The sequence below is a fragment of the Moschus berezovskii genome, chromosome 3, assembly GCF_049115385.1.
Source record: "Moschus berezovskii isolate FMDL1 chromosome 3, NW_MosBer_1.0, whole genome shotgun sequence".
Classification (NCBI taxonomy): Eukaryota; Metazoa; Chordata; class Mammalia; order Artiodactyla; family Moschidae; genus Moschus; species Moschus berezovskii.
The window spans coordinates 105,839,026-105,857,284 of NC_142462.1; the positions used below are offsets into that span (position 1 = coordinate 105,839,026).

Consider the following 18,259-nt stretch of genomic DNA (forward strand, 5'->3'; position numbering starts at 1 on the left):
GCATGATGTCCATGCAGGCGGCACAGAATTGTGAACACACACATTGACTAGCTACCAGGAGAAACGTGTAGACACTTGGCAATATTGCCACAAACCAGGCAAGAAGTTTTGCTTGTACGTAAGTGCCCCACGAGCCCCTTCCACTTCTGTAAAGGGAGACTCTGACACTCCTTCCTCGGGTGGACTGGTGGCTCCACTTGGACGGGCGTCCCTGGACTCCACAGCTGGTGCCAGGAAGGAGCTGAGGCCCATGTTTAATTCACAGCCCTGACCCTAGGCCCCTTGTTCTGAGCCTTCCCCAAGAGCCTCATTAATCAATCAGCTCGGAACAAATGTGACAAGCCCAAATGGGAGGACCAACATGAAATCAGGCTGCCCAGGCCAGTCTGTGCCTCCCAGCACTGGGCCTCTGTCCACTCCATCCTTCCCATGGTGGCCAGCCATGAACAGGCATCTCTGGGGAGGCTGGGCATGTTGGGGATGGTGTGGACAGCAGTCAGGGTCAGAGACCCTGCAGTGCAGGCAGGAGGTAAGGAGCCAAATGACCCCCACGCCCCACCCCTCCTGTCCATGTCAGCCCTCCCACGCTGCAGCAAGATCTCTGAGCTGGCATAGCTCCGATGCTGTGCTGGCCGTTCCCTCCCTTGCCCTCTTGGCACTGCTCCTCACCCACAGTGAGGCTGACTCCTGGATGCTCACCCAGTTTCAATTCCAAAGGCAGTGGAGGGACACTCCATCTCCCGCTTCCTGGAGCATCCCCACCAAGGTACACCCTTTCCTCCGACCCTCCCCTCCTGTGTGCTCCCCCCCCCCACTCCCCCCAACCCCCTGCATCTGTCCTGAGTTCCCATGGTGGTCCAGGCAGCAGGAGGAAGGACTCGCCACTCAGCTTTGCCTCCGGGGACCGCTCACCGTTCTCCGTGATGATGCGGGGCACCTCCTTGGCTGCCGGGGAGTAACACTGGATCTGATTGCCTATCACCAGCCCATCCATCTCTGACAGGTCCTCAAAGGTGCAGTTGACACCAGCTGTCAGCTCCGGGACGTTGTATGTCTCCAGGACCAGCTGTGAGAAGACCAGCGTGGGGATAGAGAAGAAGAGAGAAACGGGAGAAGAAATGGGAATAAAGTAAGAAAGAGGGAGGGCAAGAGAGATCAGAGAGAAAGAGAAGAGAGAAAAGCATGCGGCAATATTGACGTAAAGAAGAAGAAACCCGGCTTATGACAGGAGCGGACGGGGAAGGTAAAACAGTAAGAGAGGAAAAAGAAATCAGCGTCTGAACGTAGCTGGCCCAGGAAATGGAAGTGACTGCTTAGGGGATTGGTAGGTGGAAAGACGGGCATGATTCCATTATCCTCAATTTTGGAAAACGGGAGCATCAGCCACCCAGGTGCCCGTGTCCTGGCTTCTCCTTCTGCACGTGCATCTTTCCCATCTCACAGATGAGGCGCTCCCAGCACTCTCGCTGTCTCGGTCACTCTTCTGGTCATCTCTGGCATCTCCATTTCCCCTGCCTTTCTATCCATTATGCACAGCGCCTCTTCCCCAATATTCCTGCAAACGTTCCCCTATCCCATCCCCAGGGACACGTTCTTAACCCCTGCCCTGCTCTGGGTGGCTTTGCCGGCCAGACACAGCCCAGCCCTCCTGGGGATGGGGAAGGCTCTGCAGCCCTTTTGGTGGGGAGAGGGCTCTTCCCCAAGTCCCTCGACCCCATCCCACCATCTCACCAGGACGTTGTACTGAGAAACGGAGATGTTGCTGGGGTGGACAGTCAGCCGGACGCATTGCTTCACCTCGGAGGCGAACCTTCGGGGCTCTCTGGACCGCTCACAGCGCTCCTTCCGGGTACATCTGGGGAGGGCAGAGCGACCCATGGGGACTCAGGATGTGGCTCCTTTTCCACCAAGGGGCTGACTCGGAGGTCAGGCATTGCCAGCAGCAACTAGGACGTGCCCAGGACTGACCTTCTAGTTTCCTTCCACCAGCCTGTCCATCTCCCGTCACGCCCACATTGGAAGAAGGCAATTCCAATCACTGGTTGCCACATGCAAAACCCTGAGAGTCACCCCAAAGTGCCCTCAGGGCCTCCTCATTCACGGAAACAGGTGAAAGTCCTTTCTAGTCCCCCTCTCCACTCATTCTCAGCCCTCACCACCCTCTCCCTCCTTAGCAAACCCAGGCTGTTCTTTCCAGATTTCTCCTCTTTCTGATTTCCCTGTTTTTGTGTACCCCATCTCCTCTGTCTGGATGCCCCTCCCACCACATTACCCTCATCCAACTTCTACCTATCCCTCTAGACAAAGTTCAACCATAATGCCCTTGCCATGGCGCCCCTCTCCCCACCAACCCGCTCCTACCCCCAGTGAAATTAATAGCACCGTGGCATTTCCTGCCATCTAGAATTTCTTGGACTGTATGACAATTATTAAGCTAAATGCAGCCCCCTCCTATCAAGTGTGAACTTCTCAAAAGAAGGAACTATGCCTGACTTATTTTGGAATCTCCTGCATACCTCCTGCCCAGCAGACAAAGGTAAATGTGAGTGAGCAGGAGGGAGCAAGGGGATGGGGTGGGTGGAGGAGTGATTAAAATTGCAGAGTGGAGAAGTTCAGCATGTGCTCTGGAGCCAGGCTGAGCTAGATTCAGATTCTGGCCACGAGGCCCAGGGTCACTGCTCTAGTGAAAGTTGCTCAGTCCAAGGCATTCTCCAGGCCAGAATACTGGAGTGGGTAGCCTTTCCCTTCTCCAGCGGATCTTCCCAACCCAGGGATCGAACCCAGGTCTCTTGCATTGCAGGCGAATTCTTTACTGGCTGAACCACAAGGGAAGTCCAAGAATACTGGGGTGAGTAGCCTATCCCTTCTCTGGCAGATCTTCCTGACCCAGGAATCAAATCGAGGGCTCCTGCATTGCAGGCAGATTCTTTACAACTGAACTATCAGGGAAGCAGGGTCAACGCATACATGCATGCTAAGTCACTTAGTCCTTAGTCATGTCCGACGCTTTGCGACACCATGGACCATAGCCCGCCAGGCTTCTCTGTCGGTGAGATTCTCCAGGCAAGAACACTGGAGTGGGTTACCATTTCCTTCTTCCCTTGCTCAAGGTCACCAGCTAATCAGAGAAGCCTGCATTTAAACACAAATCAACCCTGGACCCTCCCATCTCACCCACTGTGCTCTGCCTCCCCAAAGCTTCTACTAAAACCATTTCCCTCGCCATTCTGATGTCCCCTTCTGTGCTTAGGGCAAGTTAAAAATTTTCATTCCATCTTCTTCTCTAGGCTAATCTCTGTTTTTGCCTGCCACTGGAAGCACTTTGAATATCACTGAGACTTGTGAATTCTCCAAGACTCATCTAGAAAACACATCCCAAGGGTGAAAGGTTAGCTGAGAGTGTGGTCGTCTTCAAGGCGCCCCCCGGCTGCTTCAGCAGACCCATGGCAACAAGGGCATCTGCCTAAAAGTCTGGGAAGTTAATTTACCAGGCTAGCTCCTCTGCGCGGACTTCATTACCTCCAGCCATTAAGCTAATGTTATGGACTTTTCCAGGGTGTCTGCACTGACATCGCTATTAATAGTGTTATTACTCCCATTAACAGCAGACCCAGAGAGCTGGTACGAACTTCAATTATTCACTGACTCCCCAACTTTGAAGTTCCTATTTCCAAGAGCAATCAGTAGATCTGAAAAATGGCTTTGATTAAATTATGAAGAGAGGAAAAATGAAGCTACTTTCAGCCCAAACATCACCAGGAGTTACCAAATAGAGTCCAGGCAGAAAAGAGGTGACTCTCCCTCTGTTGCAGGGGATACAAAAGAACTCAGGTGGGAGAATATCACGACAAGGTCTAGCTGCACAGTTCGCTGCTCCCAGAGTTCATGGGACTGCATCTTTCCACAGCTCCCAAGAGCCCGCAACTAACCATGTATCATCTCCCTGAAGATTTAGGTCTGCAACACAGGAGACACAGGTTTGATCCCTGGGTCAGGAAGATCCCCTGGAGAAGGGAATGGCTACCTAGTACAGTATTCTTGCCTGGAGAATTCCATGGATAGAGGAATCTGGTGGGCTACAGTCCATGGGGTTGCAACGAGTTAGACACGACTAAAACTTTCACTTTGAAGGGAATGGCTACCCACTCCAGTATTCTTGCCTGGAGAATTCCATGGACTGGACAGAGGAGGTTGGCAGGCTACAGTCAATGGGGTTACAAAAAGGCAGACATAGCTGAGTGACTAACCCTGAGCACAAGCATAGGGAAGCCATCTATAGCTTACAATTTTCAAGATCCTATCCTGCTGTGTACTCTTAGGCAAATTATTCTAAGATCATGACATCTGATCCCATTACTTCATGGCAAATAGATGGGGAAACAGTGGAAACAGTGACTGACTTTATTTTTGGGGGCTCCAAAATCACTGCAGATGGTGAATGCAGCCATGAAATTAAAAGACGCTTTACTCCTTGGAAGGAAAGTTATGACCAACCTAGACAGCATATTAAAAAAAAAGAGATATTACTTTGTCAACAAAGGTCTGTCTAGTTAAGGCTATGGTTTTTCCAGTAGTCATGTATGGATGTGAGAGTTGGACTATAAAGAAAGCTGAGCACAGAAGAACTGATGCTTTTATAAAAAAGTATACTTATTTATTTATTTATTGTAGTCTAATTACCTTACAATATTGTATTGCTTTTGCCATACATTTACATGAACCTGCCACGGGTATACATGTATTCCCCTTTGAACTGTGGTGTTGGAGAAGACTCTTGAGAGTCCCTTGGACTGCAAGGACATCCAACCAGTCCATTCTAAAGGAGATCAGTCCTGGGTGTTCATTGGAAGGACTGATGTTGAAGCTGAAACTCCAATACTTTGACCACCTGATGCGAAGAGCTGACACATTTTAAAAGACCCTGATGCTGGGAAAGATTGATGTCAGGAGGAGAAGGGGACAACAGAGGATGAGATGGTTGGGTGGCATCACCGACTCAATGGACATGAGTTTGGGTGAACTCTGGGAGTTGGTGATGGACAGGGAGGCCTGGCGTGCTGCAGTTCATGGGGTTGCAAAGAGTCGGACACAACTGAGCAACTGAACTGAACTTGCTGCCTCAGTTTTCTCATCTGTAAAATGGACACAAAATAGTACCTACTTAATGTGGTTATTTATGAGGGCTAAAGAGGATGTGAGTAAAGCATGGAAGACAGCAACTGATGTATAATAAGCCCTCAATAAAAGCTAATGTTGCTGTCCCATCCCTCCTCCACCTTTCCCATCCAACCCCTCCAAATCACAGCTGAAGCAGAAGTACAGAGCTCCTCTCAGTCTGGCCCATGGGGCAAATCAAAGATGAAAAGAGAAGGATGGAGGCAGCACTTTTCCTCTAAATGAGGGTGGGGAGCCCCAGAGGGCAGCAGGGAGCAAAGAGGAAAAGCCTAGGTTGCAGCTCTGCTTTCTTCCCAGCTGTCAAAGGGTATTGAGAACTCAGCTCTCTTCACAGAAAGTCAAGTTTAAGGTCAGTGTTGGGGATGTTTTGACATTTCTACTATCCCTCAGGGCCCGTGACGGCGGAAGCTGTGAATGTCCAAAAGCAGACAATTGACCTTAGAAGTGAGGGGGAAATGGAGGGGAAGAGTGGATTCCTTCTGGGTTCTTACAGGGTCTGGTGGGGTAATGGCTTCTGCGCTCTGGCACTCTGATACCTCACTAGCCCAGGCAAGAGCTGGGAAATATGCAAAGGGTTAATTCATGATCCCTGATAGGGAGGTGGTGCTGCTGGCTTAGATCTTTCCTTCAAAGGAGCTACAGCGACTTCCCCGAAGCCTCTCTTCACATTCCATTGTGGGGGCACCTTGCACATGGCAGAAGACCCTGCTTCATCCATTTTCCAGGCAGGACTCAAATAGTGCATGCCGTATGGCTTTGAGTTTCCAGACAACTATCCCTGCCAGCACCAGAGCTGCCCCCACCGAACAAAGACGTGCAGGAAGCGGGCCCCGGCAAGATAGCCCAGGCCCGGGATCGGAGTCCCACCCTGCTAAGCTCCTCTCCCCTCTCCCCCTTACTCCAGTTTCTCTGCGGAGGGTCCTCCGACCCTAGTCCAGAGATGCTAAAAGCCCTTGGGGACAAAGGCCCTGGCCCCTGGAGGGGTTATTATTCAAGTCAGTGGTTCCAATGAGATTATCCTGTCTAATGAAGCAGCTCCTACCGCCTCCCCTAAGCCTGAACTTTCACTGCTGGAGAGTTCCCAGCCAAGTGGAAAATTAGAAGGGAGAGGAATGGGAGAAGGAAGGGGGTGAGGGATAGAGAAAGAGGTGGTGATTAAGTTCTCCAGAAATTAATTCCTAAATACGGCGATAGAAATATTAACTCCCAGGGCTGCCGGCCGGGCAAGCAAATTTCAATTTGGAAGGGGGGCTATTTGTGAGTCTGAACTCGGTGAGCCTCCAAACTGGAGTCAGTGGGGGGCACACATCATTGCTGGTCCATCTCCCCAGGCCCTCCAGGGTGGGTCTACCTGCAGGCCTCGGATGTCAGAACTAGCTCCTTGCCTCTCCCCACAGGTGATTCCCTAGTCCTCCACCTTTCACGATGGTCATGGTCTTTGCCTGAAGTGCAATATTTGGGGAATCTGTTTTTAGAACGTGAAGGGGTTGGAAAAAATGGAATGGAGGTGGGGCTCTCAAATGAACTTTATAGAAAAGTTAAGAGGAATCTTATTCAAGCTAGAGATCCTGGGGGCACAAAAGGACTTGCATTTTTGAATCAGTGTGGACTTGACTAAGGGGACATTGAGTCCCTGGTGGCTCAGTGGTAAAGAACCCGCCTGCCATTGCAGGGGATGTGGGTTCGATTCCTGGGTTGGGAAGATCCCTTGGAAAAGGAAATGGCAACCCACTCCAGTATTCTTGACTGGGAAATCCCATGGACAGAGGAGCTTGGCAGACTATGGTCCACAGGGCCACAAAAGAGTCAGACATGACTTAGCAACTAAACAAGAACAACAGTGGAACAAACTGCTCTCTCTGACCTTCCCCAGGTGGCCCTGGGGCAGCCACACACAGCTGCTTCAGACAAGCTGTGGCTGGTTGGGGTTGCCCAAAGCAGGAAGACTTCCCAGCAGTGGCTTTGTCCCAGCCACCCCGCCACGACCCTCCAGTCCCGGGGAGGAAAGGGACCATGGCGGAGGCCCTGGGTCTCACCCACGACCCCTACTTACATGGCCACTTAAGTCAGAGCTACCTCCCGGCCCCCTAGGGGCTGCCTGCACATCGTCTCATTAATTTTCAAGGTGTGGCTGTAAGAATGTTTCTTGTCACAGCCATTATATTGCGGAGGAGACTGAGCCCATATCGGGTCGGTCCACGGACAGGTTCTTAGTTTAACCCACCCCGTCCGCTCAAAGTAGCAGCATTTTTTCCTTTCCTTTCCTTCGTTCCATCTTGGCAGAAGCTATACAAAGTGAGTCCTGAAGAGTGACCCATGCCAAGCCATCCTGGGGAGGGCATCCTTCCAGGAGAAGAAATCGGCAAAGAGGAGGGGTCCCTGGGCCGGGAAGGGAAAGACTTTCTCAAAGCTGATCTCATCTCTCCCCGTCAATGTCCTGGGTTACATGAGCCTCCCAGGAGTGATGCTGATGACCCTGCTGAAGAAAGGTAAAGTCTGGGCCAATCGATGGGGGCTGGGTATGCGGGGGATCCTGTTACCTTGGGCATGGGAGGGGGAGTGGGAGAGGGGGCTGGGGACCTGGTGGTTGGAGGGAGGGTTCCAGGCCCAGGACAAGTGAAGGCTGGGCTTCAGGGCTGTAGGTGGGCTGTCGCCTTTCCTTTCCTTCACCCAAGACAGAATAGGTTAGGGCCCAGTAGGGTGGAGGCCCTCCAAAAAAAAAAGGCTCAAGGTGATGGACAAATAGATACCCAGTTTGTTGAAGCTTTTGTTATCAGTGGAGCCCAGCAAGCCTGTGGGCTGGGAGCTGGGGCTGAGAGAGAGGGCAACAGGGGTGACCCTCTGTGCAACTGGGTTGCAGGCCTGATTGAGGGTGAGTCACAGGAGGGAGGGTTTCGATTACACGAGCATTTCTTAAGCTTGTTCAGTCTGTAGCCCACCTGTGCCCTTGCGCGTACAAACAGCCCTTTCAGCCACCTGGGCCACCTGTTGGTGGGGCCCCTCCTTGAACTTCACACATGCCCCCTCTCCTCCTGCTCCTCCGTCTGCTTCTGTCCCTCCCTCTCTCCCTCCCTCCCTCTCTCTCTCTCTCTCTCTCTCTCTCTCTCGCACACACACACACACCTTCTGATGTCATTTTCTTCTTGCAAAGTTCCCCATCCCCTCACTCCCTCCAACCGTGGGAAAAGTTGGCAAAAGTGACAGAGAAAATGGCTGTATCTTGAAGTCACAAGAAACCCCACTACCAGGGCTCTTTTGCACTGATTTTCCTGGGGTGGGCTGGCTGGAATTGCAGCACTTAGCGCAGGGTCTTGCCTGCTGTGCAAAGTTGACAAACGTGCTGATTCTACTATAGACTGCGACCCTCACCCCATCCCTGGATCACAGGCCTGGTTCCCAGGGACTTGATTCCAGCCAGAAGGTCTAATACGGGTCCCTTTGTGTGCCTGGCACAGGAGGCCCAGGGCTGGTGTGAGAGATATAGGGACAAGTCTGTGTGTATGGGCACGGGGCCTCCAAAGTGATGAAACCCCTGCAGTCTTCACCTCCCTAGTAAACTCAGGTGCCCCGGTGGAGCATCTACACGTTCTCTGGCATCCGTGTCCTTCCTCACTGCCTCTGCCCAACCCCAGCCTGCTCCCTTACCTCCTGCTCAGCCTGAGTCCTCATCCAGCAATTCGCAGCTGTGAATGCCCAGTTGGCATCTATTTCAGATGAAAGGGATGCAAATGGGGAATTTAGGAGAAACAATGTCTGGCTTTGCCCTGAACTTAAGCAAATAAGAAAGAAAGGCCCCCTGGGAAGAATTAAGACAGGGCATGAGGGAACTTTCCGGATAAGGTGTTGTTCAGTTGCTAAGTTGAGTGCAACTCTTTGTGACCCCACTGAAATCAGCACGCCAGACTTCCCAGGCCTTCACTGTCTCCCAGAGCATCCTCCAACTCATGTCCATTGAGCTGATGATGCCATCCAACCATCTCATCCTCTGTCATCCCCTTCATCTCCTGCCCTCAATCTTTCCCAGCATCAGGGTCTTTTCCAATGAGTGTGCCCTTCGCATTAGGTGGCCAAATATTGGAGCTTCAACTTCAGCATCAGTTCTTCCAATGAATATTCAAGGTTGATTTCCCATAGGATTGACTGATTTAATCTCCTTGCAGTCCAAGGGACTCTCAAGAGTCTTCTCCACAATTCAAAAGCATCAGTTCTTTGGCGCTAAGCCTTCTTCATGTTCTAACTCTCACATCAGGAGATGACTACTGGAAAAACCATAGCTTTGACTGTACAGACTTTTGTCGGCAAAGTGATGTCTCTGCTTTTAATACACTGTTTAGGTTTGTCATAGCTTTTCTTGATTAGAGAATATTGTATATCTTGATGGGGTGTAGATTACCTTGGTTTGCATTGATCAAAATTTTTCAGAATGTACACAGAGCATCTATTTATCTCACTCTATGTAAATTAAATATTAAATCCTGATTCAAAGCATCTTAGAAGATCCAGAGATCCACTCTTCACCTGACCATGTGGGCCAGGGGTTTCTCCTGGTTATTAACTCTGGGAGGGAGGAAGGATCCATGTACAGAGTGTCACGGAGGGCAGGCAGCTTTGGTCTAGGATGCTCATGAGCTGAGTGCTCCCGGGGAGTTGGGCTTTACATCAGCACAGCCCTGAGCAACAGGTCCTTCCCACAACCAGGAGGCTCAAGGTCACGGAGTACCACACCTTGAGCTGGCAGAGCACTCTGGAGCTAGGATGCTGCCCCAGGTGGCTGCACAGCTGGGGGATGTGAAGTTTGGCCGTCTACTTTAGGCCATGCTGAGAATAGAGTGGCTGGGCTTCCCAGTGCAGGCTAGTGGCCTCCTTCCTTCATGAACTGTCTGGATTTCACCTTAGACCCAGTCCACTCCTGTTTTCTGCCACTTGACAGGAGGCAGGTATTAGATTACTTAGGGGAAACTGAGGCCAGGTAGGAGTCACCTCTGAGACCTGCTCCTATCATTCTCATTTAGCTCAGCTCTAGAGCGGGGAGGTGGGAGTACTTGCAGCCCCCTGTACTGCTGTCTCAGAGCCCCAGGGCCTCTGCTCCTCACAGGGCTCCGTGCTATGTGGGGCAGGCTGGCATCACCAGGCAGTATCAAAGCTGACACAGAGACCGGCCTTTGGGTCCCACAGGCATAGAGTGTCAGAGGGGGCCGGCTTTCCTGATCACCCTTAAACGATGCCAGGTGTGAGAGCCTCACGCCAGGAGCAGCTGAGCCATCCTTGGCCGAGCTGAACACCAGCTGGCCAGAGGCCCCCAAGGAAGCCATGGATCTGGAGCACGGCCCCTTTCTGAGAGGCCTGACTGAGTGGGACAAAAGAAAACGACTTCCCAGCTGCCATGTAAAATATCATCCGGGCAACTCTTCTGCGTTGATCAGAGCTGATCTGGCTTCTGAATGCAGTCTCTCCTATCCTCTGCATGCCGGCCAGTCTCAGGCACCACTGCTCTCTGTTATGATACACAGCTTTGAGTACGCTCCTCTACCCAGCTTTCCCATCATCTCTGAGCTATGTGTATTTCAGGGTAGGTTGATGGGCCTCCATTTCCCCCCACACAATATGCCTGAGGACTTTCAAACCTTTCCTTAGCAAACTCAAGGTCTCATGATGCCTGAGACCATCACCCAGAAAAGGGAGGTTGCCCATCCTGGGCCCTTTGGACAAGAGGATGTGTTAGAATCTAAGGGATCACTCTAACTTTCAGAGGCATTCCTGGGGTAGAGTGAGGCGGGACCCTGCCTCCACCTTCTTACAGTTGGAAATGACTAGTAAATGTCATTGGGCACATACAGTTCAGGCTCTTACTAAGAAATCGTAAGTCTTTTTTTTTTAATTTATGATACTTGAGTCCAGTATTCTTGCCTGGAGAATCCCATGGACAAAGGAGCCTGGCAGGCTAAAGTCCAAGGGGTTGCAAAGAGTTGGACACAACGGAAGTGACTTAGCATGCATGCAAGCACATATCCAACTCATAGCATGTCAGGTTTCAACTGTTAACTAGAAGCCTGGGGTTCCTGCAATGAAAGCTTGGCTGAGACCAAGTTCCACTGAGTGGGACCCAACTACTGATGGTTTTTCCAGTCAGCAATGCCAAGGCCAAGGGTCTTTGGATCCCACTAAGAAAGGCTTTCAGCAATCCCCATATGTCTGGGTGATTATCTAAACCCTTCTTTCATCCCTTGGTTAATTTATCAGGATCCATGTGCCTCCACTGTGCACCACTGCCTTCTTTCCACTTCTGGAGAGTCAAATGGAGCCAGCAAGGAAGAGGCACATGGTGGGAGTGGCCAATACTAGGGCAGAGTTTCATCCATTGGTCTAGTAACCCCGGGCACAGGGCACTCTGACAGCCAGATGAATATCTGGACAGCCCCAAGGAGAGCCTTTAGGCGCTACACACTTGAACTTAACCCTCAAATACCAGAAGATCCTGGGGAGACACTAAAGTCTGCTAAGTGACTGTTGAATCACTAATCACATAAATGATTTAGTGGCCCATGTAAGCCTAGAGAGAAAAGTCCAATGCCTTTTTCTTGCTGTTCAGCCCTGGAATGTCAGTATGCAGTCAAACTGCAACCACAAATGTCCAGAGATCTCCTGTCAGCCCCCTAGAGTGTAATGATCCCAGGTGACCCCATATCCTGACTCATCACCATTCCCACACATACATTTTTACGGGAAGTTAACAATTTAAAGTGAAGTCAGAATACAAGAAGGGAGATAAGATTTACAAAGGATACAAGGGAGGAGGAGTAAGAAAAGAGAGGAAGAGAAGAGAGAGGTCAAATCGTAGGAAAGCAGTGACAGAGAAGAAGACGAAGAGGAAGAGAACTACCTGGGGATGTGGGAAGCAGGAGGAAATTGCCCAGAGGTACTCACGTGTTGTGGAGCACACACCAGCCACAGTGGGGGTCACCCGAGCCAAGGCACTCGCTGCAGCTCCGATACTGACCACAGGACTCCACGGGGACTCTGGTGAGCTAGGACAGGACCACAGGAGAGACAGAGGTCACGATTTTGTAGAACAGCCTGTAGCCTACCAGGAATTGATGTTATCTCATCAGGTGTATCATCTAAGACTGTGCAGTAGCAGGAAGGGGCCTAGAACACCAGATCCGAAAGGGACCTGGAGGGATCGTATTTGAGCAGATGGCCCTATAAGCATCGGTTATTTTCTTAGAAGTCCCTGGGAATAGACGCCAAGGAATTTATATCACATTGTTATCAAAGATATTTATATCCTGTACATTTAAATTTCCCCACCATCCAAACCCTCAAATATCGCTGCAAACATGCAGTTCATCACACATTTCTCTCTTGTCAAGGTAATCAACATAGATGCTTCTTCTTTCTCCATTCATGTTTCTCTTTCACCCCCCCTTCCCAGACCTTCGTCTTCAAGTTTCATCATTTTTGTGGTTCCAGGGAGCACTGCACCCAAGTCCAGTCCCTTCCCCTCTCTCTGTGACAAGGTGTAATCCACTCGCTCCATGCTGCCATTTGCCCACTCTCTCTTTCTCATCATGTTGGCCAACTGGCTTGCAGAGTGGTTCACTCTGGTGCTTTTAAAGAGCAGCTGTTGCTATTTCTCTTCCTACCCACACTCTTTTCATGACTAGAGGCTTCCTCTCCAACCCCAAAACTTTATCTTCACTTTCACCAGCCGCTTGTTAATGTAAAATGTTCCACATGACATTTCTGTTTAGCCCAAATGCTTCTATTTCCTGCATCCCCATAAAGATCTTTTGAATTTCTTTGTTCTCCAACATAGCTTTGCCCCAATATCTTTTGACATGATTTCTCAGGGCCTGAGAGATAGGAGGTACTTAATAATGATACACAGGATCAAATGGAATTTTAATTTTCTTCCTAGAGCCTTTCTTCTCCACTTTTGCCAGTTTCTTCTTTACAAAAAGGTTCTATTTTTTGGTAATCATTCTTTTCCATTTGGGATACCTTTTATCTCAGTGGAGGACTTCTCACCTAATCTTTCAGCTTGAGCTAAGAGAGTTTGATGTGCTTATCCTTTTTTTTTTGCACACTTTGTATTTTGTATTAGGGTTTAGGCAATTATGGGCTTCCCACTAGGAAAGGTTGGGGGCGGGAGGAGAAGGGGACGACGGAGAATGAGATGGCTGAATGGCATCACCGACTCTGTGGACATGAGTTTGAGTGAACTCTGGGAGTTGGTGATAGACAGGGAGGCCTGGCGTGCTGTGATTCATGGGGTCGCGGAGAGTCGGACACGACTGAGCGACTGAACTGAACTGAACTGAGGTGGAGCTAGTGGTAAAGAACCTGCCTGCCAATGCAGAAGACATAAGAGACTCAGGTTTGATTCCTGGGTTGGGAAGATCCCCTGGAGGAGGGCATGGCAACCCACTCCCGAATTCTTGCCTGGAGAATCCCATGAACAGAGGAGCCTAGTGGGCTACAGTCCATGGGGTAACAGAGAGTTGGACTCGACTGAAGCGACTTAGCATGCATGTACCCATGTTGTGATGGTTTCAGGTGAACAGCATAGGAACTCAGCCATACATATACATGAATCCACATATATCCATTTTCCCCTAAACTCCTGTCCCATCGAGGCTGGTTATCCTTTTTAATTTCTTGCCATCAGACAGTAGTCATGGTGAAGGATAAATCACCTGACCTAGCTGAGCCTCTGTGGTTTATGAGCAAATGCAGAGGCTGTGTGTTCCCTGCTGCTTCATGGGGCATCTGCCTCCATAAAATTATGTAGCACTTGGCAGGGGCTACTTGTAACTCATGCACAGGCGAACTGGCACCAGAGTCTGTTCAATTAGTCTCAGAACTCTTTTGGAATTAATAATTCATTAATTGTTATTTTCCAATCCCACATGATTTCTTTTTCTTTTCTACTTTAATTTTCTTCCTCCCTATATATATCTTTCCTGTTTTCTCACATGCCCATTGGGCAATCTTAATGACCACCATGCGTTTTCACTTCTTCCAAGGTACCTTTTAGCTTCCTGCTCCCGTTCCTATAGATTTGCCCTCGGCCTTGGTGGCCCTTTCTCCACACTCTCAGACGTCTTTTTGCACATTTGGAATTTTATCTTTCCTTCTATGACCTCTCACGCAATCAGCCTGGGCCATGCCTCGGCTCTGCATACATACAACCTTCCCATTTTCGTAATTGATCCTGACAATCAGCCTCTTACAAATTACAACCCTGACTCTACACACAGCCGGGAACTGAGCTGCTTCCTATTGCCTCTTTCATTTCCTTACCTACCCGTTAAATGGGCATAGACACACTGGTCATGTAAGCATATGAATAACGGTACCCAGACCGAAGCACATAAACTCCTAGGAATTCACAAGTGGTGATGAGATCCACAGCTATTCTTAATATTTCCAAAAGCCCAGTGGAAATTGGAATGTTGCTGTTTTCTGTTTGTGTGCATACTCTGTGATGTATTTGCCATATTAAAAATAGGAAATATATTATTACGTAATAAATATAGTTGGTTTAGTAGGCAGAAATCTTTCAAAATTGGATGCCTATTGATGAAAAAAGTCATAAAGGGGACCATAGATGATGAAAGTTGGTAACATAAGCACATAATAATGTTTTCATATGTTCCAGCTGCTTGTCTAGCACTCCATATTTTGCACAGGCTTAAAGAGGAAATCATGGCTTGCTCAATCAAAAGCATTTTCTTGGTCTAAACTTAATTAATATCCTCCTTGGTTTCTCCCAGGGACATGGTCTGTAATCTGTCTCAGATGGCCATGCCACGGGATTCTGGGGTGTACAACACATGGAGCCAGCTGCTTGCTGAATCTGATCTCCTCCAAAGCCTTTATATTCACATTTCTAAAAACATCTTGCAACCGGTATTTAATAATATCACTACCCGGAATTGTTACATACCATCACCGACTCAATGGACGTGAGTTTGAGCAAACTCTGGGATATAGTGAAGGACAGGAAGCCTGGCGTGCTGAAGTTCTTGGGGTTGCCAAGAATCAGACATAACTTAGCGACTGAACAACACCACCACCAACGGGAATTGTAAAGCCTCTCCTCTGTTGATTTTAAACAAGTCATTTACGTTTGGTTGAAAAGAGTGTATGAGCCTTTGGAGCTGGGTTCAAATTCTGGTTTCACTATTTACTGGCAATGAGATCTTATTGTCTCTGAGATCTTATTGTCTTATTTTTCCCCCTTATCTTTCAACATGGAGATAAAGGTCCCCATCAATTCACAGAGTCCCCATCAATTTTGGACACTACTGAATGACTAACACTTTCACTTTCTTTCACTTTGTGAAAGATCAGACACATCATAAGTGAAAGTTGTTATTACTGTCATCTTTGTCATTAATAGGGTTAGTTGCTCAGTCGTGTCCATGGACTCTTTGCGACTCCATGGACTGTAGCCTGCCAGGCTCCTCCATCCATGGGATTCTCCAGGCAAGAATACTGGAGTGGGTTGCCATTTCCTCCTTCAGGGGATCTTCCCGACCCAGGGATTGAACTCAGGTCTCTGGCATTGCAGGCAATTTATTTACCCTCTGAGCCACCAGGGAAGCCCAAGCTTGGGGGGGGGGTCTAAGTAAAAGTACACAGTAACAGCATGGATCACAAGTCCCTTGGAAGTCTATGATCTGACAGGTTAGGTTAGTAGTTCTAATTCTTCAGCCAGTTATGGAATGGTCAAAGAGACCAGGAAAAACCGACCGAAAGGAAAGTTGTCATAATACTCGCTCTTAACTGCACTGTCACTTTACTTCTCCTTCCCCCGTCACCCCAAAACTGCCCTGACAGCCTTCCTAGGCCTCATGAACTTGGTCAGGAGTTTAATGCCAGGAAGAACTTTTCTCCTTTAGGAACCTGATCACATAATTTCCTCCTTGAACCGTGAGGTTTGCTCCTAAACCATCCATTGCTTCATCCTGGCCCGGCTTCCTGGATTTATCCTACCATCTATTATATCATTTAGGAACTTTTTTTTGCTTTTCATCAGGGCAATCCTTGCAGAAGGAAGTCCTGGGAAGTTATTATGCTACCCCACTTCCTTTCACCTTTTCTTAGAGGCTCTTTCTGTCTGTTCAGTCATTTGTTATTACTCTTCTGAACTTTACCCAGGTTTTCTCCATACTCCTCAAAGAATGGATGCTAAAGCAGGGGAGCCATCGGGATTCTGACAGTCCACATAGCAGAGCTGCCATCATTTGAAAGCTGAGAGCCACCTCCCTTCACCTGTGCAGGACTTTCCCAAGGAAAGCCAGGCCCAGAGAAATGTCCAAAGTCCCACTTTCAGGCAGTATTCTCCAGCATGACCACCTCTCCAAGGGGGACCCCATAACTCCCAATCCACACCATTGCTTTGCCTCACTCCCCAGCCCATGTAATCTGGAGAGTGTCAGAAATTTGCCAGACACTTTAAATCGCTTTTGAAAAATAGATTTAGCCCACCATTTATCTGGGTGCCATTCTGTACCCTAATGGCTCTGGTTACTGACCACACCTTGCTAGGAAGCTGCACAGGTGGTTGATAGATTCGGAGTCACCTTGGCGCTAGGATTCTCTCTCCCAAAAGACACGCAGCTTCTCCACCTGCACCTGACACGGAACAAAGCCACCTCTCCCATCCCCCACCTCCACTCCTCTCCTGACCCTGGAACACAAACTGCTCCAGATGCAGAGCCACGATTAATTAAAAGCACCCCACGCTGATTAAAGTCTTCAGCTACAGTGCCAGGCATGCTAATTAACCAAGTGAGGGAATTCAGACCACAGGAAGAGGTGAAAAAAGAAAGTCATGGAGGGGGGGCTTCTGCTTGGAGAGCAAGTCAGATAGCAACGTGACATATCTAGAGATGAGTGTATCCTAGTGGCGGATGGTCTCAGAGACGAGAGAGGGCTGTGCCCTGGCCTCTGGACTTCAGCGAGGTGCTGACTTAGGGGCTGCGATTGCCCCCATTGCTTCTAGAGACAGGAGCACCACAGCCCCCCTAGCCACCGCCTCTCAGGACCTTTGTGTGTGTCTACACCATGCTGGGAGAGAGTGGACTCCTGGGGTGGAAGGTTCTAGTAGGGCAATCTTCCTGACCCATTCTGTCATCTTTAGGCAAAAACCTACTGGGCAGTTTGGCAGTTCCTCAAAAAATTAAACTTAGAATTTATCATACTACCTAGTAATTCTACTTCTGGGTACATATTCCCAAAGAATTGAAAGCAGGGACTTGAACTTATACACCAATATTCATAGCAACAGTATTCACTATAGCCCAAAGGTAGACACCCAAGTGCCCATGGACAGATGAATGGATACCGAAATGGATTAAAAAAAATGAATGGATAAATAAAATGTGGAATATACACACAATTAAATATTTTTCAGCCTCAGAAAGGAAGGAAATTCAGACTACAGCATGAATGAACCTTAAAAACATAATGCTAAGTGAAATAAGTCAGTCCCAAAATGACAAATATTGCATGATGTGCCACTTATATGAGATCCAAAACAGTCAAATCCATAGAGACAGAAAGTAAAAAGTGGTTGCCAGGGGCTGAGGGAAAGGGAATGGGGAGTTAGTATTTAATAGGCAGTTTGGAAAGAAGAAACACCTGCTGGTGAAGAATGGTGGGAATGGTTGCAGCACAAGGAGAATCCACTTGATGCCACCAAACACTTAAAGTGGATAAGATGGCAAATTTATGTGCGGCATATTTTACCATAATAAAAAAATTTTAAAAACACTATTGGGTGGATATAAGAATACCTATTTCCTGCCTAGGAGCCTGGATCAAGGGGGAGAAACTTTCTGTTGGTAGACTGATAATAAATTCACGTGCAAGAAATATTCTGGGATCCTTGAGTGAAAAGATAGGCATCACTATTCAATTTAATCTCAAATGGACAAAAGAGTTTGGGATGAATGTCTCTTATCGTGTATTGTCACGTAAGTGGACCTGTCACTCTCAACCTCTGCACCTCTGTTTCCTGATTTGGAAAAATAACGTCTTAGTCTTGTTCAATCCAGAACCATGCTTCACATCT

At 48.8% G+C, this 18,259-nt stretch overlaps 1 protein-coding gene across 1 annotated transcript in view; it reads right to left on the reverse strand.

Annotated features, from left to right (window-relative positions):
• PLXNA4 (plexin A4) overlaps positions 1-18,259 on the reverse strand; it is a 492,275-nt gene that overhangs the window by 100,712 nt on the left and 373,304 nt on the right. Inside the window, exons 5-7 of the mRNA XM_055421287.2 lie at positions 12,100-12,200; positions 1,732-1,855; positions 913-1,066 (exon numbers count right to left, since the gene is read on the reverse strand). Coding sequence (XP_055277262.2) covers positions 913-1,066; positions 1,732-1,855; positions 12,100-12,200 — 379 coding nt within the window. The remainder of the gene's footprint in view (positions 1-912; positions 1,067-1,731; positions 1,856-12,099; positions 12,201-18,259) is intronic.